A 24,232-nucleotide genomic window follows, 5' to 3' on the forward strand; every position below is an offset into this window, starting at 1 on the left:
TTCTAGACAGAAATGATAGAGCCTTTCCTTGTGGGGAGCACATTACCTGGAAAGCTTTGACTACTGGAAATTGCTTCCAATTTTTTTTTTTTTTTTTTAAGTTTCTTGGCAATAACTTTATAAGTTCCTCCTTTGGTAATAAATTGTATTCTTCTCATCCCATTCTTACTTTAAAGCAGGCTTTATGCCAGATACTGGCACAGACTTTTCATAGACTTTGATTCTATAAACTTACTGTGCCTAATAATACAATTCACCAAACATGTTTTCATCTGTCAGTTACATATTTTTCTAATATGTGATGCTGCTGACAAATAATGAATTGTCTCATTCCCCATAGTAGCTATAATTAAACTTGAATCATGATATGCGTCTCTAAACTGTTGATATGCAGTGTTCATTTGGTCAACACTAGTTATAATTTCTAAATATGACTTTTAAATTGGTTAGCATTATCAATTTAAAAACAATTAGGGCTTCCCTGATGGCGCAGTGGTTAAGAATCCGCCTGCCAATGCAGGGGACACGGGTTTGAGCCATGGTCCAGGAAGATCCCACATGCCACGGAGCAACTAAGCCCATGCTCCACAACTACTGAGCCTGTACTCTAGAGCCCGTGAGCCACAACTACTGAAGCCCACGCACCTAGAGCCTGTGCTCCGCAGCAAGAGAAGCCACCGCAGTGAGAAGCCCGTGCACTGCAACAAAGAGTAGCCCCGGTTCGCCACAACTAGAGAAAGCCTGCGTGCAACAACAAAGACCCAACACAGCCAAAAACAAAATAAATAAATTTATTTTTTTTAAGACGTTCCTCTTTTAAATAAATAAATACATACATACATACATACATACATACATACATACAATTAGCCCTTTTATGAGATGTTTGTCTGTTTTTAGATTTTGTTTTAAATAGTTTTAAATAGTCAGTGGAGTCTCCTGGAACCCTTTTCTCTTCTGAAGTGTTACAAGAGAACTTGTCTTTGCAGTTGCTCTGTATGCCATCAGTGCTGTCTACTTTGCTGGCGTGATGGTGCGGCTGATGTTGACCTTGACTCCAGTCGTCTGTATGCTGTCTGCAATTGCATTCTCAAATGTTTTTGAGCATTATTTGGGGGATGACATGAAAAGGGAAAACCCACCTGTGGAGGACAGCAGTGATGAGGATGACAAGAGAAACCCAGGAAATTTGTATGATAAGGTGGGAAATCTAAAGTAAGGCCTTTAAAAATTTTATGTGTTTTATTTTTCCACCACAGTAAGAACTTATATATATATTATGAAGTGTGATTAAATAAGAATTTAGGCAAACTATGACATTTCTAGTTGGTCTTTACTGCTTGCCTCAAATTTTGAATCCTGGTTGGTCTTTTCACTCAGAAAGCTGGTGCTCTACTAAATTACATAAAATTTAGCGCTATAAATCCTTCTGAAACCATGTGCAAAGTGCTTATCCTTGAGGTCCATATTCACTGTAAACTTTTAAAATATTTGGTTGACTGAATAGTGATTCACGAGGGGAATAAGTGCCTTAAAAAAAAAGTCTCCAGTTCGTTAGCACTAGGTGGCTGGCCCATATAATAATGTAATTCACTTTTAACTTCTCAGCTAACAGAGCAGGATTATATTTGGTGCAAGTGTGGAAAAGACTTAGAATCAGAGCACTTGTCTTGGATGACATAGTAAACTTTATTAACTAGATTTTTAAGTAGCAATAAGCAATGAAGCTTCGCAGTATACGTATTAATTTTGAAATTTTCTTTCTTTACTATGATAGGTCCAATATTATTCATACAGATTAGTGCTAATAAGGCACATACCTGCTTTTGTGTTTGTTATGTTTTGTTTTGTGGTTTCTTAATAACTAGCCTTGCAATTTAGAACCTCTGACTCTGTTCTGTTCTCTGTTCGGTGAGGTTTTTGTTTTGTTTTCAAAAATGTAATCTTGATTTTAACAAGTCTGTTGGTTTGGGGTTTGGAAATTAGAAAACTGATTCTGATAATTCTGGATTATAGCTGAACATTGCTGTTTTCAGGGTGAGGAATTCAGATTTTTTATAAGAAAAGGTGGCCAGCATGAGACCATTTGGTTATCCCCTTTGTATTTACATAAAACATAAGGACAGTTGAGTTTGAAAGCAGCTTCTTACTGGAGGTTTTTTTGCTCTGCAACCTGCTCCTGGATTGGGTTTAGTTCCAGGAAGCCTTCTTATTCACATTTGACTTTAGAATCCACCTTGATAATTTTTAGAAAATGTTATATGACCCACACGAGAATTCCTGATGGTTATACATTTTCCTTCTGAAAGAATTAAAATGATAGATAACATTCTCCCAGCTTCTCCCTTTTGAGTGTCTTAATGAAAGCAAGTCAAATGATGAATTTGTCTCATCAGTTTTTTTGCATTTTCAGGCAGGTAAAGTGAGGAAGCATGTAACTGAACAAGAAAAAACTGAAGAGGGATTAGGTCCCAATATAAAAAGCATTGTTACCATGTTGATGCTGATGCTGTTGATGATGTTTGCAGTCCACTGTACCTGGGTCACAAGCAACGCCTACTCCAGCCCAAGTGTGGTCCTGGCCTCTTACAATCATGACGGGTAAGAAGACAGCTTGACTGCAAAAGGATTTGATGCCTACCCTTTTTTTCTGCCTCAAAAGAGAGAATTCAAAGATGTTTGTGAGGCTCTGCATTTGAATCTGCTGTGCTTTTCCTGTGACCTTTCCCCTGCCCGTCCCCTTTGGTAGAAGTAGGTAATAATCATTGTATTTCCTGCTCTTTTCCAAAATATCTTTGCATATATAACATACACATTAGTCTTTCTCAAAGGGTCGTGCTTGGACACAGAGCATCATCATTACCAGGAAATCCTTTAGAAATCTGAATTCTTGACCCCACCTCAGTGTGTAGAATGAGAAACCTGGGGGTGAGACTCAGCGATCGTGGTTTAATAAGCCCCCCTGGTGATTCTGATGCAGCTACAGTTTAAGAACAGCTGGTTTATGTACTGCAACCCCACATTCCCACCCCAGCTTCTGCTTCACTTGGGTGCTCATTAGACTTGCCCAGTATCAGGCTCCACCCCAGAACTACTAAACCAGAATTTGCTTTTTTACAAGATGGCCTGGTGGTTTGTATGCATATTAAAGTCTAAGAAGCACTAGTCTAGCTCTTCACTGATTTTTTTTTTTTTTTTTTTCTCCCTACCATGGAGGCTTTTAACTACCATCCTTAAAATGTGAAATTACTTAGTGGCCTGGCACCTCAACGTTTTAAGTTACCATCTTCACACTTCTAAGAGATCATTTAAAAGAATATTGTGATTGTTTTCAGCACCAGGAATATCTTAGATGATTTTAGAGAAGCTTACTTTTGGCTGAGGCAAAATACAGATGAACATGCCCGAGTGATGTCTTGGTGGGATTATGGCTATCAAATAGCTGGGATGGCTAATAGAACTACTTTGGTGGATAATAACACCTGGAATAACAGCCACATAGCACTGGTAAGAATTTGATCAACAAAAGATCAAAAGTTACAAACCTTTATTCACTACTTAGCAATCAGACTTCACTTGTGATTAAGTAGGAAAAATGTGGGTGAAAGTACTCTTTGCTTGCTGAATTTTGAACATACTTCTCTACATATTTATTCAATAAAGTGAGTTCAAGGTATGCTTACTTATTTTGTTTTTAAGAATAGAATTTAAGTATCATTCAGAATTCTAGGCTGTTTGCTGGAGAATTAGGCAAAATCTGAAACTTAAAATATTATATTTGTCTTGTATTTTCCATTTCATAAGTTAAGAAAAGTATTTGCAAATATGTAAAACAAATGCACTGTGTTTTATGGGCATGCAAATTATGTTTGCTCTAGCTATTAAATAACTAATTTACGTTAATTAAAGTTATCACCTCTCTGTTCTTTAAAGATTTTAAATAGATAACTGGGCGTTAGCCAAATGAGTTCTCTTTGTATTAGTGTTGTAGCTAATCATTAGATGTTTAGTTAACTGAAGAAAAGAATATATTTGTGCTAGCTAGATGGATGGTCATCCTTGGCCTGAGGTTATGAGAAGTTCTATTTCTTTTAAGCTTGCCTGCTTTCATATTAAAATGTTAATTTCATGAGACCTAATTATTAGCAGAATATTAGAGCATGTATTTCTGATTTTGACATTTCTGCTATAATTGGTTGTAGCAAGTGAGGTGCTTATAAATCTCAGTAAATCTGTTGAATTCATAGCAAATCATTTCTATAAAAGGAATTCCATGTAAATCAAACTCTTGAGATGCATTCCATCTTAAAGTAAAAATGTGCGTTCATTTTTATTTTTAGTGTATTTTGGGACTAAGTACACACATTCTCCTTTTTTATTCTGTAGGTGGGAAAAGCCATGTCTTCAAATGAAACAGCAGCCTATAAAATCATGAGGAGTCTGGATGTAGATTATGTTTTGGTTATTTTTGGAGGGGTTATTGGCTATTCTGGTGATGATATCAACAAATTTCTCTGGATGGTTAGGATAGCTGAAGGGGAACATCCAAAAGACATTCGGGTAAGAAACTAGGTCGTTCTCGGTGTGTGAAAGACAGCTCCCAGTAGCCCTCTTACCTCGCTAATTGCATTGTGTTTGTTTTCATTATCCTATCCCCCAAATTAGTTCTTCAGTCTGACTTTACTGTTTATTAAAGATACCATAAGCATTTTCCCAGGTTTAAAACTTTGGAAACTCATACCTGGTACTTCCGTTCTCCCCTACAAAGCAATCCCGTGTCAAAATTCTTGCTTTTACTCCTTACAGCCTGTCACTTCTGCCCTTTCCTTCCATTTTCATTGCTTCCACTCTGGCATTGACCCCTATGCTCATAAACCTGAAATAGGACAGTAGCCTTGAAATTGCTATCTTTGCCTTATTCTTGTTCCCTCTCCCAATCTAACATGACATTGATCATGTAACTTTCCAGCTTTTTTTTTTTTTTTAAAGCCTTCATTAGTTTAAGGAAAGGGGCCTTGAAACCAGACAGGCATGAGTTGGAACTAAACCCTGCCACTGTCAACTTGGTGCTATGGGCAAGTTGTTTTTCAGCCAGTCAGCATTATATGCTTCGAGCACTAGGTCTTGTTCTAGGTTCTAGTGTTATCATGGTGATTACGGCTGTTTCAGTTGATCACTAACAGATGCCAGGAATAATTCATTTGTAGTGCTGTTATGAGAATTTATAGTAACATAGATGAAGCCTCAGCCTAGTGGCTGGTTTGAAATAATCATAATGATGATTGAAATAAGGAAGCAGTGGTATGAAGTCCAAACGCTTTAGCTCAGAATGCAACCCCTTAATACTTCACTTTCCTTTGCTGGCCTCTTGTCCTTCTGTCACCTTTTTCCACTCTGTCGATCTACTCTAGCCCATGAAACTTGCCTCGTGGTTTCTTTCCTTGGCTCATCTGACACACGTGTTTATACTCTTTTCTCCTTGGAGTACATTCCCTACCACAGATTTGTCCCCTCTCCAGAAGCCCTTCTCTGGTGCATCATCAGATCACATCCAGCCTGGTTTGTAGGTAGATTCTGTTGTATCTCTCCCACTCAGCTGTGAGCTCAGAGAGGTTGGGCACCCAGTGTTGTGGTTTACGTGGTGAAGGCACAAAAGATGAGAGTAAGATTCACTGCTGATCCAGAATAAAAGAACCTTTTGGGAAAATGTATGAATGTGTTTTATGTGACAGGGATGAAGTCGAGTAAAGCCCCAGATTTCCTGTTTAAATGTAAATGCTGTGACATTTCCCCTTAACTACAATTAATAAACAGTATTACCTTGTGTTAAATTGGTCTTAATTTAATCCTCCTAGTATGTAATTTTCATTTGTGCATTTGCTTTAGCAGTGTTAAAACTGTGACGTGGTAGATCCAGATATATGCTTTGAACCATTTATATAGAGGAAAATCCTAAATTCCTATGCTTTGTGAATAGGTAATTTACACATTCACATGGTTCAAAAAATAAAATATAAAGAGATATACAGTAAAAGTTTACACCCCCACCCCAAGAAAAGGAAAAGAAAAAAGTCCATGGTAGTCTCTTACTATTTTCTTATGATTCTTATTGAAGCAGATAACTAGTAGCAAAATATACACCTTGTTCTTGCTTTTTTTACTTCACAATATATTGTGGAGATCTTATGGGGATCCTTCGTTCCTTTTTTTTTTATATCTGCATAGTGTCTTCCATTGTGTGTGTGCACCATGATTTATTTAACCTGCCCTGTTAATGGACATTTAGGTTGATTCCAGTTTTTTAATCTCATAAACAGTGGTGCGATAAATAACTTTCTACACTCATCATTTTGCCCACATATAAGTATCTCTGTAGGATAAATTCCTAGATGAGGAATTTCTATCGATAGTGTCAGATTAGCCCTCTTAGAGGTTAATTCATAAATTTGATGAGCTCCCAAGAAAAATTCCTACAGAAGTTTTCTAAACATTCCCCTCTCAACTAAAGAACTGATTTTAAAAGTTCATATGGAAAAATAAAGAACAAATTTAGTTGGCCTACCTGATACTAAATCATGGTATTGGTACCTTTTTTTTTTTCTTAAATTATTGAGGTTTTATTATAACATGGTTTAAAATCTGGTAGAATTAATTAATAATTGCCCTCCCTCACTCTAACAGACTATTGTTCTTTTTCTCTATGTTTTCTTGGATGCTCTTGTTTATTTTCTATAAATGATTTCTATACTGAGCTTTAAAAAACACCCATGATAGTTTTGTGGGTTTTTTAAGAGATGACATTAAATTTATAAATTCATCTTCTGATACTATGTTTTTTTGAGATGTAACTAAATATGGCTTTATGAAGATACCTCAAAAGTTAGTTCTTATGGGGAAATGAAAAGGGGAACCTGTAGCTTTGAATTGGTTATATTAAACTGACACAAACTTCTGCATTCTTTCCTGTAGGAAAGTGACTATTTCACCCCACAAGGAGAATTCCGTGTAGACAAAGCAGGATCCCCTACTTTGTTGAATTGCCTTATGTATAAAATGTCATACTACAGATTTGGAGAAATGCAGGTTAGTTACATCAATTTTTCTATAATCTTTATTCAAAGGAATATTAAGTAGCCTTGTTTGACTCTAAAAAACAGGATAATGATGTTTTGGTTGTGCTGTAAAGAAAAATGTGCTCATCTAAAGATTCTTTTCTCTATTAAATTTAATTTCTGAAACTTGTATGTAAAAAATGAGGAAAGATTTTTTAGATCGAAGATTTCTTTCCAAAATTGTTAATTAACATAGGCTCAAATCCATTCTTTGCTTGCCATCTCACTTTTTGACTTCATGCTTTTGGAAGACCGGGGAGAGGTCTTCCAGCTGGGAAACAGTGTGATCTTAAGTAGTTTAACTTCACTGCCTGGTGGGGGAAAGCCTGAAATTAAAGAGATGAATTATTTAGTCACTTCACATATTCACTGTTTCCCTGTTCTCCATTACCACAGAGAGCTAGGACTCTCTGGGTCAGAGTTTTCCCAGAAAATTGGAATGATATGGTACAAAAGATTAAGAGTCGACAAAAATGAGTGAATAGGCAAAGAGGCATCGTGGCAAAAAGAACAGATAACGGACTGTCACAACACCTGGGTTCCAGATCTGGCTCTGTCAGGTCACGTAACCCTTGGACAAGTCACATTCTCTCTGGACTTGTTTTTTTCCTTGTCTGTATATAATGGGGTTGGACTGATGGCTTCTGTGGTTCTTCATAGCTCTCAGATTGCATGACTGTCACACCAAGTTACACCTTCATACTAAGGTTACATCAGTGGCAGAGGAAAAATTGCTTGTTTAATTTTATACAAATACCAGGGGTCAAGATAATGTTTCAGCATTATTCGCTTGGAATTACTCTACAGGTGGCTCTGAAAAAACAGACAAAAATTTTACTACCAGATTTAGGTTTTTGTTTGTGTTTTCTTTGAAGGCCACTGCCTGGTCTCTAAACTCATGCTAAGAAGAAGCAACTTACGCCATAATAATTAGCTACCTCAGAAAATGGTTGAAAGATTAGTTTCTCTGTTCACTAATGAGAGCATTGAAGGACTTTTTTTTTCTGTCACGTTTATCAAGAGCTCTAAGCTGTGCGTCTAGCATGCATTCATTTTGATGCCTTTCCCTACTCAAGAATAATATGTTTAAGACGTGAAGTATATAACTTTGCTCTTGTATAGATGTGCAATAACAAGTTATTCTCGCACTGGAGGAGATTTGGTTTTGGGTTTTATTTTTAAGTTGAATTCATTTAAGTTCTGTGTGGCAACATAAACTTAGTCTGAGAATTTCTTAAAATCTTCTTGCGTCCCCCCATTTTTTCCTCCTTTCATTCTTGGTTAATCTTCCCATGGTTTGGCTTGTCTGACTTCCTTTGTAGTTCCCAATTTCAGGATTGTTAGCATCACTGCTTTACTTGTGCATTGATTTAACAAGTAATACTGGTGAGATAGAGCCACACTGAATAAGGTAAAGTCATCATGCAGCTTACATCCTGTTGGAGGATATAAGTAATTTTAAAAATAAATAAAACCTTTAGCAACAAACACTATAGAGTAAAAGAATAAGGAATCAATGGAGGAGACTTCTCAACCATCAATCTCAAGAAAATATTTTCCTGAAGGGATGGTATTTGGGCTGAGACCAAAGGATAGAAAGGGACCAGCCATGCAAAATCACTGAATGAAGAACTTTGAGGTTGAAAGAGTAGATGGTATAGTGCAAGGCCCTGGGGCAGAAAAGCAAGGCCTTCTGTGTGTTTTTTCTGAATACCTATAAGAAGGGCTTTAATGGATTTCATTTTGCTATTTTGGTTTTTTTATGCCTGCGGGCTGTTCATCCACTTTAAGGGTTCAGTGAAACTCTAATTCTGATGTATTTAGTTTCTCTCTTGCAGATTTCTTCCTATCTGGTTAGCAACATACAAGAACTGTTACAATATATTGCTCTGATTGTGTTTTCCTAGTTTAAAAGGAGAAAGTTTTACTCTGCTGCTAACATTTACTACCTTCTAATATTGCAAGCTTTCCAATATGGTTAACATCCAATACTAATGTCACTTTTGCAGCTGGATTTCCGTACACCCCCAGGTTTTGATCGAACACGTAATGCTGAGATTGGAAACAAGGACATTAAATTCAAGCATTTGGAGGAGGCCTTTACATCAGAGCACTGGCTTGTAAGGATATATAAAGTGAAAGCACCCGATAACAGGGTGACACTAGACCACAAACCTCGAGTAACCAACATTTTCCCAAAACAGAAGTATTTGTCAAAGAAGGTGGGTGCCACATGAAGTCATGTTTATGAAAGGGTAACTCCATATATACACTAGTATGTATAAAAGGGATAACTAATAAGAACCTGCTGTATAAAAAATAAATAAAATTTAAAAAGAAGAGAAAAAAAAGGGTAACTCAAAGATTGGTTGGTTTGACTGATAAATAATTACTGAAAATTGCGAATAAATTTTCATTTGCCAGATGAATAAAGACGAAGGCTTATATACAAAGGAGATATAAAGCCAGCCTGCTGAGGGCAATCCTTGCAAACTGAGCACTTCAGGTACCCCAAGCAGCAACTGTTCTGGATAGTTCTCAATAGGGAAGAGTGGTTATCAGTGAACCAAGCTGAGATTTTCCAGAGGCGTTCTGGCTTTAGCTTGTGCCACTCCCATTATTAAGACTTGTTTGTAAAGTGAGATGTGTCTGTGGCTTCTGAACCTTTGTGAAAGTAAAAATGCCAAACAAGTAATAACAGTTGTGATTCGTTCATCATCTTTTGGTCAAAGCAAATTTATGTAGCATTTTCATGTTCCGTTCTCAGTACGATGTTACTGTATTATTCATTGAATAAAAAATAAACTTGAGTTGGTTTGAGTCTTGAATTTAAAAAAATCATTTATCTTAAGATAATTATTTTTAAATGTAATTGTCATGACAAAGCTTGTAGGTAGAATTATGATGATGAGACTATTGTAGTCCTTTTGTAATAAATATTTAATAAGATATGAAGTCTTCTGTTGGAGGTCATTATGGCTCAGTTAAGCCAAATAGATCTAATCTTTGCTATAAAAGCTACTGAAAAATGAGTATTTATATGGTTTGCCCTCTGTGGGAGATGGAAAATAATGAGCAGTCAGAAGAAATATTAAGATTGTATTTTAAGGTACTACCCATATAATACTAATTGTTATTAGACTGATCTCAGTCTTAAGTCTTGAAAGATACTTAGGTTTACATTGCTCAGATCAGTTATTTTAAATCATTGAAGGAATTGTCTTATCCCTTTGTATTACTTAAAATATACTTCAAATATATTCAGGATACAGATTATTTCAATTTGTACTATAAAGTGCTGAATATTAACTGTATGGTATGTAAATAGAAACTTTAACTGAATACTTTCTGTGCCAGGAATAGGTTACCATATCTAGACTAACGTATTTAAATAAGTCACAAAGAGTTGGCACTCACTGTGTCAGTCATATCAAGTGATCTGGTGTCTCATAGGCACGTGGTAGAAGAAACTGGCGAGTCACATCGGTGCAGAAGTCAGAACAAATGCTGCCAGTCTGAAGGCAGTCACTCCTAAGACATCTCAGCCCAGTTTTGAAAAACAAGGCATTGAACTTGCTGTATAACTGTTGATAGTGAAGTCTCTTAATCTGACCTCTTTGTCTTCTCATCATTTCCCCCAAATAAGTGAATGGATAAATAAAAATCCATCTGTCTTGTATGCCAAAAACATATTCTATTAGCCAACAACATGGATCTAGTATTTCTGGTTTCCATGGCTTTATACTCAGTTTTGTACTAGCAGGAATACTTTTTATTTGTTTTGCTTTCCTCTCTCCAACCTGGTTTTTATTTCGGGGGTTGAAGGGGGTGTGAGTGAGTACAGCAGCCACTTCCTGCCACTGCCAAGCTGACATGGCTGAGGCACTGGGAATTGTAGTCCAGGGCTGCATGGCTCACCTGCTCCTAGAGAGAAACACCCTGAGGACCTAGATACATACGTGCAGAGACCTGGGGCATTTTACAGGATCTCATAGAAAAGGTTTCAAGTTAGAAATAATGTAGGTGGTGATGATAAAGAAACCAACTCCTTGGCCTGGTTTGAATTTTTACAAATTGTGCCCTCTGAAATTCTTTACTTTTTGCCCTAATAAAATAAGTTAATAATAAGGTAACATATATTGTGGGCAAGTTAGCAGTAGCTAATTTTTGTGACCTTAAGAAGGATTGCATTCTGCCTTGTATTTTTGTCGCTGTTAGAAAAAAATTATAAATTGTTTTAAACTGAACATCATAATATATATGTACACGACATAGCATTTGCCAGAGTTTCTGAAACCTCCTCCAAAAGTTGTATTTAAATGTGAGAATTGAATTGAGGGGTCAATCTCTTGAGTCCTCACCTGCTGCTAACCCAGTGCTTTGACTGATGCCTTAAAGAACTAATTTCCAAGAAATTTGCTTTTTTTCAGGATCTATGAATATGTCAGATTGTCAGACCCATGTCCTATATTGATTTATCTTTGTGGGACTCTAAAATAGCAAACATTTTTGCAGTAATTTCTACGACCACATTTGTAGTAATTTATTTCTTATACCACAGACATCAGTTGACAGTATTTTAAGTGGAATCCTGAAGTGTTAAGAAAAATGAAAAATGTCTTAGTTTTTTAAAGATCTGTGATGCTCAAGAAATGTTACGGGTTTTTTTCTTGGTGTTTGGGTTTTGTTTTAATATTTAAGTGCTTATTTTCCTACCTAAATTGGAGAATGTGCCAAGTAACTTTATTTCTCTTTATTTTTGTAGATAGGTATAATCATCCTCATTTTTTACAGATAAGAAAATAGGGGCTCCAAAAGTTACTAAGTTAATTTGTATTTCTGACACAGCTAATTCTTGGAAACTAAACTAGGAGCACCATTAACATTTTCTGAATCCTTAGTCTAGTTATATATTCTATCATGCCTGGAAATGTGAGTAATTATTACACCTAAGCGTTCAGTGGTTGAGAGGGGAGGTGGGAATCCATTCACTTGATGGTGAGGAATGTATGACAGGCGTTTGAGGACTGCTGTGGTTGTCCTTCATCTTAAAGGTGAGGACCTAGTCCAGTTCATCTTGGATCTCGGCATCCTTGGCATAGAGCAGTTCGTGGTGCTGTTTCAGAGTCCAGCCCTAGGAAGATCTGAGGGATTATTAAGACAGTCTTCATCACTCTGCAGTAAACCATGTGTGTATCTGTAGTTTTAATCCGTAGGAAACCTGCACTAACACCATGTGTTCTGTTTTCTTTTTAGACTGCGAAAAGGAAGCGTGGCTACATTAAAAATAAACTAGTTTTTAAGAAAGGCAAGAAAATATCTAAGAAGACTGTTTAAATATACTGTTCTGGTTCCTAACTTGAAGCAGATGTCCTTGTGAGAACCGGTCTTTGCCTTCAGCTCATGTCATGTTTCACAGCGACGGAGGGTATACAGAACCATCACTGGAACCATCACTGGTCCAGGTTAATGTACAGAACTTTCTGGCACTGCCTGATTTAAAAAATAAAATTGGCTTACTGAGAACAGCTGTTTTTGATTTGTAATGTGAAGCAAGACAGAGCACTGCTGTAAATGTCTAACAGCAGACTTTTTTTTTTTACTGGTACATGTTATCCTTCAAATCTGAGAATTTGGACTAATCGCACCAAAGAACCCTCTAATTTGGTCCCTGGCACATGCATACTTGTCAATGTTTTTATTCTTTTACAAGACCTGCATTTTATTTGAATTACCCAGATAGCAATATGTAAAATATGAATGACAAAATGTGATGCAAGCTTCTTGAACCAGTAAACTAGTACGGTCTGAGAAAGAGGTATTAGAAAAATAATGATACTTCCTTGAACTATATTTATTTTCATGTTTCTCCAGTGCAAAGAATGTTTCATCAAATGTACGTTTTCTATTGCTTACTGTTTGCTCTGAGAAGAAGCTGCTGTTTCAAAGATGGACCTCTAACTAATCGATTCAAATAGTTTTTTTTTATGTTGAAACATTATTGCTGCTGTTAGCAGTTGTTTTCACCAGGTACTTACAGAGCAGATCTCATACATTGTTCATTCAAGGGCTAAATTTATATCCTTTGGAAATCATGGCAACCGCACCGAACGTTGCTTATTACCAGGATGGGGTTTGGTATCTTAGTCCTGAGGTTAGCACTTTGTTTACATGCAGAAGATTAAGGAAGAAACCCTTAAAGTAGACAGGCAGCCAGAGTTCATTTTGTGTGATTCTTCAAAATGACAAAGGATTTGTAAAGTTCGCCTGGATTTCTCTCATTTTTATAACAGTTTCATCCATCACAGTGATTTTGTCCTCTGCTCCATATTTTGTTAATCCCTTAAGCATTTGATGAAACACTCTTTAATGCTATATGCATTTTCTTACTTTTATTAAAAATGTGACAATTGTCCAAAAAAATGCACTAAAATATAAATGGAGATTGAACATGTTCACTTGCCGTCTCATAGGCAACTTTATATAGACTTGAAAATTTTCTCCTGTTTAGTAAAAGTGAAAGAGAAAGGGTTTTTCCTGCCACAGGATATCTTTTTTTTATATAAACAAGCATAATTTACACCACTGCTTTTGGTGGAAAAGTGCAGAATAGTATGTAACTTTTATGAAGAAAAGTGTAATTTACAATATTCATTGAGAATGTTACTGCTGATTTTCTTTTCCAAAGTGTAGACTATTCTTTGATTTATAGAATACATTTTTGACCCAGATGATGGTTCTTTTACATACCAATAAAATGGTTGAACCTTTTCACAAAGTGTAACTAAATCTGGATTTCTGATACCTTGTCATTTGGAGGATTTTATTTTACTTTGTTGCTTTAAAATTCAATGCAGAGAAGTTGTTGACTGTAGGGAAAATAAAGTTAATTCAAATTTTGTGTTAAGTGTTGTCTTTTATACATCTTTTATTTTTGAAAGGACTAACAGTATTGAACACATACTTCCTTCTTGTTCACTTTTACAAAGGTTTTAGAGAACACGTGTAGGAAAAAAAGTGCTAGATTAGTTCAACTTAGGTCTAAGGTCTAAGTTGAACTAATCTATTATTTATTTTGCCTTCCTTTCCACCCCAGAGTGAAAATTTCATTTTGACTTTTTATGTGTGAGTGAGGGGAAGACACTTAGCCAAATAAGAATTTAATCTCCATGTAAATGAGGCTAGGACTCTAACAAAAGCCCTGCTCTGTAAAGTTCCGACATTTAATCAGCCAAGTCTTGTATAATTTTCTCATTAAGAGCAGGAATGATCTCTCACCTTTTCCAGTTTTAGGGAACCCCATTTTGGTTCAGTGGAGTGCCTCAGCAAAAACTATATTGTAACCACACTTGATATTTTATTGTAGCAGAAAAGTGAAATTATAGACAGTAAAACAGCTTTTATTTTTATTCCACATCTTAGAATTGAACAAGCTGAGTGCTTTGTAGTATAAATAAGGCAGTGAGGCAGCAAGTCCAAAGATAAAATTCATTTTTCAAACTTACGTCCTTACCTACTTACTTGAGTTTGCATTTGTAGAGTCTTAACTTTGAGTCCCCAGGCCATGACCAAAAGGCCAGAGAACTAGATGGTGTAAAAGCAGCCTATAGGGTATTATCGTTTCCATAGCTTAAGGTCATAAGATTATGAAATCTGGAGCCTCTGCCCACTTTTTTTAAATGGTAGTAAAATATATTAACATAAAATTTACCATCTTAACCATTTTAAAGACGTATAGTTCAGTAGTGTTGAGTTCATTCACATTGTTGTGCAACCCTCGCCAGAATTTCCTCCTTTGGAATGGGTGCTGCTTGATATGGGTGCTGTCAGACCCGCTGCCTTGTTACCCAGGCCTCACTGAGGTAGGTGGATCATGAATGAATGTAAAAACAGCAGTCTGTTAGAAATGGCAGGTGTCTGAAATGAAAAAGTAATCCTTCTTTTGGTGTGAGGTGTGACACCGGGAAGACAAAAATGTACATCTTAGCAAGTTACCACAAGACAAGCAACTTTGTAACCACAACTCAGATCAAGAGAACAACACTGCCAGGACTCCAGAAGCTTCCTCATGCTCCCACTTGGTCACTGGCCTGTCCTACGTGCCCCTCTAGGAGGTAATCAGTCCCCTAGGTTTTACAGTAATTTGTTTCTAAACATATTTAACTGTACATGTTCTTTGAACAATAAAATGGCATCAAAGTATGTATTTTTTTATTTAGCTGCTTTTGCTTAGTTTTTATGAAATTCCAAATTTGCATGCAGCTGTAGATTTATTTTCATTGATGTATATAGTATTCCTGTATGTGTGTATCTCACACACACACACAGCATTCTATTGATAGATATTTGTGTTGTTTCCAGTTGGAGGATATTACAGTTAAAGCTATAGGAATTTTCTTTTACACCTCTCATGGAGCTTACATGCACACATTTTAGTGGGTATTTACCTAATAAAGTAGAATTGCTGATAGGGTATGAAGGTTCTTGTTACTCCCACATCCTAATCAGCCCTTGTCAGTCTTTTTAATGTGGCCTTTATGGTGGGTGAATGATGGTTTTCCATTGTGGTTTAGTTTGCCATTTCCAGGTTACTAATGAGGTTGGTCATTTGGCAATCCCCTTTTTATAAGGATTTGGTTTTTCTTTTTATTGTATTAGTAGGAGTTGTTTACATATCCTGTATATAACCTCTTCATCATTTGTGTTGCAAACTGCCTAGGAATTCATTATTTTAACGTTGTTGTATTTTTCCATCTTCCATGTGCCTATAGCTTTCTGTGTGCCCTGTTTAATAATATTTTCCTAACCTGTGGTGTGAAGATAGTCTCTTGTAGTCTCTTCCAGGAAATATATTGTTTTATCTTTTATACTTAGGGTTGCAGTCTGCCCGGAATTCATTTGTTGAGTACAGTGTGAATTGTTTGGGTTTTGTTTTGGGTTCGTTAGGTTTTTTGGTTGTTTTTTTTTTTTCCATATGCAAATCTAATTGTGCACCATTTATTGAAAAGACTGTCCTTTTCCTAAAGTTCTGCAGTTCTCCTTTTGCAGTAAATCCATACATGAATCTATTTCTGGGCTGTATGTTATAGTCCATAGATTTCTCACCTTTCTGTATTGATTTAATGTGCTTTAAGATAATATGGTAATGTGTCCCATCCCCACCTTCTCAGACTTCGCTTGGCTATTTCTGGCCCTTTGTTTCTCCATATAAATTTTAGAACCAGTTTATTAAATGACACCAAAAAAGAAAAAAAAAGAAAAACCTTGTTGGGCTCTTGACTGGGCATTAGGCATTGAAACTATAGGTGAATTTAGGAAAAATTAACACCTTTGAAATACTGAGTCTTCTGTCTGTGAACATGGCATATCCTTCAATTTATGTAGGTCTGGGTCATCTTTAATATCTGTATTGTAGTTTTTCAATAGGTCTTGCACATTTTCATAAGTTTTATTACAAGGTATATTTTTTGATAAATACTGTCTTATAAAATTTTATTTTCCAATCGTCAGTATATAGAACATTTGGTTTTATATGTTGAAATTGTACTGAACAACCTGTTAAACTCATCCTAATAATTTATTCAGATTATTATAAACATATGCCATCATAATTGGGGAATAATGGCAGTTTTATTTCTCCTTTTCTAGTGGTTATGCATTTGATTTTCTTGCCTTTGCTGCACTGGTCAGGATATCCAGCGTAGTACTGCATAGAAAAGATAACATGTTTGTCTTGCTCCTGTCTCACACAAAGTTTTCAATATTTCTCCTTTAAATATGTTTACTGTAGTTTTCTTTAGGTATCTTTGATTGGATTGAGTACATATCTGTCCCAATTTCCTGAGTTATCATGAATGAGTTTTGTTTTATCAGGTGATTTTTTTTCCTTTATTAAGATGATTCTGATTTTTCTCCTTTATTCTGTTAATAGTGAATTACAGAGACACTTTCTGTTTACATTGTTGAACTAAATTTGTGTTCCTGGAATAATGATTATTTCTGGTTTTCTTTTTTCTTGTTGCATCCCTATTTCTGTCTCTTCTCTCTCATTACCTTGCTTCTCATTTTCCTTCAGTTTTTTATCCAAGACCAGCTTATGGCTTTGTTGACATTTTCTACAGTGTGTTTTTATTTCATTAGTGTTAATTTACTTCTGTTTGCTTGCAGGAGAGTTGTTCTTTTTACCTTAGTGTGATACATGAATTTAAAGTTATAAATTTACTCCAATCATAGTCTGTTTCATTCTCCCAAGTTTTGATGTGAACTATCATTGAGTTTAATGCATAATTTGTGTACTTTCTTCTTTGAACCATGGGTTATATAGATGTACATTTCTTGATTTTCAAATATGGTGGTTTTTTTAGTTATCCTTTTATTATCAGTTTCTACCTTAATTGTATTGTAATCAGATACTCTGATTTTAATCCTTTGAAAATGTTTGCAATTTGTTCTGTGGTCCAAAGTGTTTGTGTGTAAAATCTCCCTGAAGCTTGTTCTGTTATTTGCTGAGAAGGATGTATTGAAATTGTATACTGTTATAGGTTTGCCTATACCTCTTTGAACTGTTGATTTTTTTTTGTATGTTTGAACCCAGATTATTAGGTGTATATATATTTAGAACTCTTATTGGTAAATTGAACCTTCAATTTTTTTGGAAATATCAGGATTTATTTTCAGTAATGCTTTTTGTTAAAGCCTATTTTGTCTGATTAGTAAGTTATATATCAAACTTTCTTAAGATGTTTGCATGATGTATCTTTTTCATCCTTCTAGTGTACCCTATTTTGGATTTGTTGGGCTTTCAGCCTTGTAGTTTGTTGGGTTTTTTTTTTTTAAGTTCCCAAATCATCTCTTTAAATATTGTTTCTGCCCCATGCTCTTTGCTCTCCAAGACTCCAATTGAACATAGTTAATTAAGCCTTCTTTATTGGCTCCCTCCTTTTGCCTCTCCATTCTGTGTATTTTCTTGACTCAAGTCTCTCATCAGTTATGGCTAATCTGTTCTTAAACCCATCCATTGAGTTCTTTTTACTTATTGTTTTTCAATTTTGGAGTCTCTCTCTCTTGCCATGCCAAATCTGCTGTTTCTTTTTATGGTTTACAGCTGACCCACTGACAGTCCTGTATTTAACATAATGAGCAGTTATTTTAAAGTGTGTTTGATAATCCACTAACTCAGCTCTTGTGGGTTTTGTTTCTGGTGTGTGTTTCCTCCTAATGTGTGGAGGGGAGAGGGGACAGATTGTGTGCTCTGGACACATAATTTAAGAAATTGTTTAAGTAAATTTTTTTAGGCCTAGGATATTTTCCTTTCTAGAAGATTTTGTTTCTGCTAGGTACCTAGTGAAACTAGCAAGCCAGAGTCACATTAATCGAATTTAAGGGATGCTATATGATACACAGAGCTAGCCTGCCATCCCTGTGAGGGCTGGTTCATTATTCCCAGGCTGAAACCCTGCAAGGACTTCATCCATGCAGGTTTCAATACCAACATTTGTCCTCCTAGTTCTGCAAGGTTACTGAAATTGCAGTTCAGTCTCTGCCAATTTCCAGGGGGAAATGGCCTCAAATGCCAAGCTCTTCTCTCAGGATTTGCATCTTCTCCTGGGTTCTGGCGTGGTGATGCTGTCTTGGTTCTGTGAAGTCTTAAAACAGGTGTTATTTCTTGTCCAGCTTTACTGCTTGTCCTTAGCCAGAGAGTTGGTCCAAACTCCCCCAGTCCACTACTGTCAGAAGTTGAATATTAGAAACAAAGTTACCTATGGTCCTTTGGATCCTAAAACAGATATAGTATTTGTTTCTTAACAACATCTTCACCTCTTTCTAGCTGTGTAACAGCTAGACTTTGGCAATCCAAATTTTGTGCATCCCATAGATAGATAGTCACAATCTCAGTATTTTATTTACTTGGAGAATATGGAATATTCTTGGAGAGTCATCTTATTTTAAAATCCTGGTGACAGTTTGATTAGAGTACCAAGTGTCTGCTTTTGTTGAATTGGGTTTCAGTGAAAGCTGAAGCTAATGAGATTGAATGAAAACTCAAGATCAAGTGGCAGCCAGACTGACTGACTGTGACAACAGTGCATTGTAACCTCAGCACACTATCAATCATAATTATTCAAACAAGCCAGATAGATGAAACCTCATCTCTCTCTTCTAACAAAACTAGATTAACGTGAATCAGAGCTCAGGCTTGTATCCTGCTGAAGGAAAAAATACATACTTTGTATCTTTTAATGTATATTATATATAAACATATAATCTATGTTTTTTTAATGTTTTTATGGCCCTAGCTATTTATGAGGAAGTTGGGCATTAGTCAAGCTTCTGTTACCTTCCTTCTGCCAGGAATGTGAAAAACACACTTGTCAGTGAGCAAACCTCCCATTTCCTATCTATCTATCTTTGGTCTACACAGAATTAACTTTTAGATCTGTAATCTGTTGATTTAATTTTTGTGTATGACTTGAGGTGTGAGTTTTATTTATTCAGTTGGGCCAACACCATTTGTTGAAAAGACCTATTTCTCCCATTTAATTGGCCTTTGTAGAAAATAAACTGACCAAAATTCTCTATTTTGTTTCATCAATCTGTGTGTGTCCTCAACACCAGTATCACACTGATTGATTAACTGTAGCTTTTCAGTACGTCTTGAACTCAACTCAGGTAATGTGAGTTCTACACCCTTGTTCAATGACTTTTAATATTTACCCTGAGACCACAGGCATACACTGGGTATCTTGGGCAAACGAGGATGTGTTGTCACCCAACCTGCAGCTGACATAGGATTAATATCCAGACTGGGTAAAGAACGCTTAGGAAAAAACACATGATTTTGATTAGTCCTTAACAGAAGAAACCAAATAGGAAATAAATATATGAAAAGGAACATACCCACCAGGGTTAGCTAAAATGTGCAAATACGTGAGAGGATGTACAAAAACAAACGTGTATATTGCTGGTGAGAACTTAACTGCTCAGCATTAGCTGATGCAACTGAAGATGCATATCCCCATGTCCCAGCAATTCTAAGTCTGTCAGAAGTAGCTAAGGTAAACTGATTGATAGCAGTATGTTCATATAATGGAATAGTATTGAAGGAAAAAGAATGAACTACATTGATAAGGAATAACATTGGTGATCTTAAAAACAATTTGAGTTCAAAAGCCAGACCAAAGGATATATAACATGATTCCATTTATATACAGTTCAAAAACAGGCAACTATGTATCATTTAGGGATGTATACATAGTGTTAAAGCTATAAAGCAAACCAGGCTGTGATTCACCCACAAAGTTGGATTAATGGTCAACTTTGTGGGGGTAGAGGGAGAATAATGGGGAATTTGACTAGGAACATGTAAGAACATTTTGGAGTGATAGCAATGTTTCTTTGGAGTTGGACTGTGGTTACATGTGTCTGCTTCTACTTCAAAATAATTCATTACACTGCACACTAGATTTTTGCACTGTGCTTATAACACACACATGAGAGCAAGGTTGCAGACTAGGAAGCTCCAGGCCATCATTCCTTCATGGAAACACTCAGAATAACAACAAACTAGAGACTGGCTAAAATACCATTATAAGGGCTCTGGAAAACAATCACTGGTCTACAGCACTGAACGAATGCCCAGTCAAGAAACAGTCACATTAAAAATAGTATGACATCTCACAGTGCTTTTATTCACCTTGGCCCCACCTCTCCACAGTGGCATGGTTGAGAGAAAGCAGCAGCCCAGCTCTCAATGACCTCTCCTAAATAGGAGGGAACAAAGCAGAACTCACCTGCAAAATTCTGATGTGTCTAGGACTGCCTGAAGAAAAAAAAACTTTTCGCCTAACTTGTTAGTCTCAGGGAAAAGTAGTATAGCTGGGGAAAGCTACAGAAAGAGGGAGGCACTGCTCATAAAATTAGAACAAGAAATGTTTAAATTTGTATGGAGACACAAAAGACCCCAAATAGCCAAAGCAATCTTGAGAAAAAATGGAGCTGAAGGAATCAGGCGCCCTTACTTCAGACTATACTACAAAGCTACAGTCATTAAGAAAGTATGGTACTGGCACAAAAACACAAATATAGATCAATGAAACAGGATAGAAAGCCCAGAAATAAACCCACACACCTATGGTCAATTAATCTACGACAAAGGAGGCAAGGCTACACGATGACAGTCTCTTCATTAAATGGTGCTGGGAAAACTGGACAGCTACATGTAGAACAATGAAATTAGAACACTCTTTAACACCATACACAAAAATAAACTCAAAATGGATTAAAGTTCTAAATGTAAGCAAGACCTGATACTATACAACTGAGGAAAACATAGGAAGAACACTCTGACATAAATCGCAGCAATATCTTTTTCAAGCTGTCTCCTAGAGTAATGGAAATAACAAAAATAAACAAATGGGACCTAATTAAACTCGAAAGCTTTTGCACAGCAAAGGAAACCATAAACAAAACGAAAAGACAACACCCAGAATGGGAGAAAATACTTGCAAATGATGTGAGAGATTAATCTCCAAAATCTACAAACAGCCCATGCAGCTCAATATCAACAAAACAACACAATCAAAAAATGGGCAAAAGACCGAAATAGACACTTCTGCATAGAAGACATACAGATGGCCAAGAGACACATGAAAAGATACTCAACATCGCTAATTATTAGAGAAGTGCAAATCAAAACTACAATATCACCTCACACCAGTCAGAATGGCCATCATCAAAAAGTCTACAAACAATAAATGCTGGAGAGAATATGGAGAAAAGGGAACCTTCCTACAGTGTTGGTGGGAATGTAAATTGGTACAACCACTATGGAGAAGAAGGTTCCTCAAAAAACTAAAAATAGAGTTGCCATATGATCCAGCAATCCCACTCCTGGTCGTACATCCGGAGAAGACTCTAATTCAAAAAGATACATGCACCCCAATATTCATAAAGAAGATGTGGTACATATATACAGTGGAATACTACTCAGCCATAAAAAAGAATGAAATAATGCCATTTGCAGCAACATGGATGGACCTGGAGATGATCATACTAAGCGAAGGAAGCCAGAAAGAGAAAGACAAATATCATATGATATCGCTTATATGAAAAACCAAAAAAAAAAAAAAAATACAAATGAACTTCTGTATGAAACAGATTCACAGACTTAGAAAACAAACTTATGGTTACCAAAGGGAAAAAGCAGGGGGGATAAATTGGGAGTTTGGGATTGACAGATGCACACTACTATATTTAGAAGGGATGACCAACGGGGACCTACTTCACAGCAAAGGAACTCTGCTAGATGTTGTATAGTAATCTAGATGGGAAAAGAATTTGAAAAGGAATAGATATATGTATAACTGAATCACTTTGCTGTACACCTGAAACTAACACAACATTATTAATCAACTGTACTGCAATTAAAAAGAAGGCGGCGGCTGCAGGGAGACTACAGACCTGGAGATGCCTGGGCAAGAAATTATGGATAGAGGAACAAGAGAATATCTAAGGTCCTGAGAAGAAGCTGAAGGGAAACTCTCTGAAGAATTAAGATATGTAAAAAATAGTCATGTGTAAGGGGGAATCAAAAATGGCACATAGCCCCAGGCAAGACACATGTCCAGAAAAGACCTTAGAGAACCTTAAGCCTCCACGCTGGGCTGATCCCAAGGCTCAGACACCTTTCACATCAGTGAAGGTCTTCCCTGGGGTGCAGCAATGAAAACACTGGGAGAGACGGTTATTTTTTCAAATGCCCAATTTTCAACAAAATATCACAAGGCATACAAAAAAAAACAGAAAAACATGGCCCATGCAGAGGAAGAAAATAATGTAACAGCAACCGTCCTTAAGAAATAGGCATCAGATGTATTAGACAAAAACTTTAAACCAACTGTCTTAAATATGCTCACAGAAATAAAGGAAAACACAAAGGACTAAAGTAACTCAAGAAAACACACAGTATCCACTAAGCTAGAAATAATCTTTTTAGAAAAACTCAAATTCTGGAACTGAAACAAATAAGATGAAAAGTTGGGTAGAGTGCTTTAACAGGAAGAAGAAAAAGTCATGAAGACAGGTCAATTGAAGTTATTAGGTCTCAAGAGACAAAAAAACAAAAAACTGCAGAAATGTGAAGAGCCCACAGGACACCATTAAATGGACTGATATACATTATGGGAGTCCCAGAAGGAAGAGAGAGAAATGGCCCATGTGATTTGAAGAAATAATGGCAGAAAACTTCCCAAATTTGATGAAAGACATGACTACAAATTCAAGGAACTCAACAAATGTCAAGTATGTTAAACCCAAAGGAACCCACAGACCACACTGAGACACCTTATAATCAAACTGTTGAAAGCCAAAAGCTAAGAAAATCTTGAAAGCAGCAAGAGAAAAGTGACTTGTCACATAAAAGCCATCCTCAATAAGATTATCAGTGGACTTATCAGAAATTTTGAAGGCCATGAGGCAGTAGGAATACACATTTAAAGTGCTAAAAGAAAAAAAAAAGTAAACCAAAAATTCTATACCTTTCAACACTGCCCTTCAAAAATGAAGGAGAAATTAAGAGCTTTCCAGATAAACAAAAGCTGAGAGAGTTCATTACCACTACACAAAGTCATTTTTTAAGTTGAAGTGAAAAGCTTTAGACAATAACTCAAAGCTATAAAAATATAAAGGTAAATACATGGAGAAATATGAAAACCAATACAATTTTGTATAATTTTATAACTTATTTTATGTGATTTAAAAGACAGGCACATAAAAATAACCATAGACCTGTTAATGGGTACACAATATGCAAAAATGTAATTTGTGACATCAATAAAAAGGGGTGAAGCTTTTAACTAAAGCTTTTAACTAAAGGATTAGTTTTTTTATGTGATTGAAGTTAAGTTGGTATTAATTTAAAATAGATTGTTATAACTTTAGGATGTTATGTGTAATCCCTTTTAACTAAAGGATTAGTTTATGTGATTGAAGTTAAGTTGGTATTAATTTAAAATAGATTGTTATAACTTTAGGATGTTATGTGTAATCCCTCTAATAACCACAAGTGAAATGATTATAGAATAAAGACAAAAGAAAATGAGAGGGAATCAAAATGTATCACT

General features: G+C 36.0%; 1 protein-coding gene across 1 annotated transcript in view; it reads left to right on the forward strand.

Moving 5' to 3' along the window:
* STT3B (STT3 oligosaccharyltransferase complex catalytic subunit B) overlaps nucleotides 1-12,638 on the forward strand; it is a 97,421-nt gene extending 84,783 nt beyond the window's left edge. Inside the window, exons 10-16 of the mRNA XM_061196453.1 lie at nucleotides 990-1,201; nucleotides 2,414-2,601; nucleotides 3,336-3,507; nucleotides 4,387-4,560; nucleotides 6,970-7,083; nucleotides 9,122-9,334; nucleotides 12,369-12,638. Of these exons, the coding sequence (XP_061052436.1) occupies nucleotides 990-1,201; nucleotides 2,414-2,601; nucleotides 3,336-3,507; nucleotides 4,387-4,560; nucleotides 6,970-7,083; nucleotides 9,122-9,334; nucleotides 12,369-12,449 (1,154 nt within the window). The 3' untranslated portion in view covers nucleotides 12,450-12,638. The remainder of the gene's footprint in view (nucleotides 1-989; nucleotides 1,202-2,413; nucleotides 2,602-3,335; nucleotides 3,508-4,386; nucleotides 4,561-6,969; nucleotides 7,084-9,121; nucleotides 9,335-12,368) is intronic.
* Nucleotides 12,639-24,232: the final 11,594 nt, after the last annotated feature.

The sequence above is a fragment of the Eubalaena glacialis genome, chromosome 7 (assembly GCF_028564815.1).
Source record: "Eubalaena glacialis isolate mEubGla1 chromosome 7, mEubGla1.1.hap2.+ XY, whole genome shotgun sequence".
NCBI classification, from domain to species: Eukaryota; Metazoa; Chordata; class Mammalia; order Artiodactyla; family Balaenidae; genus Eubalaena; species Eubalaena glacialis.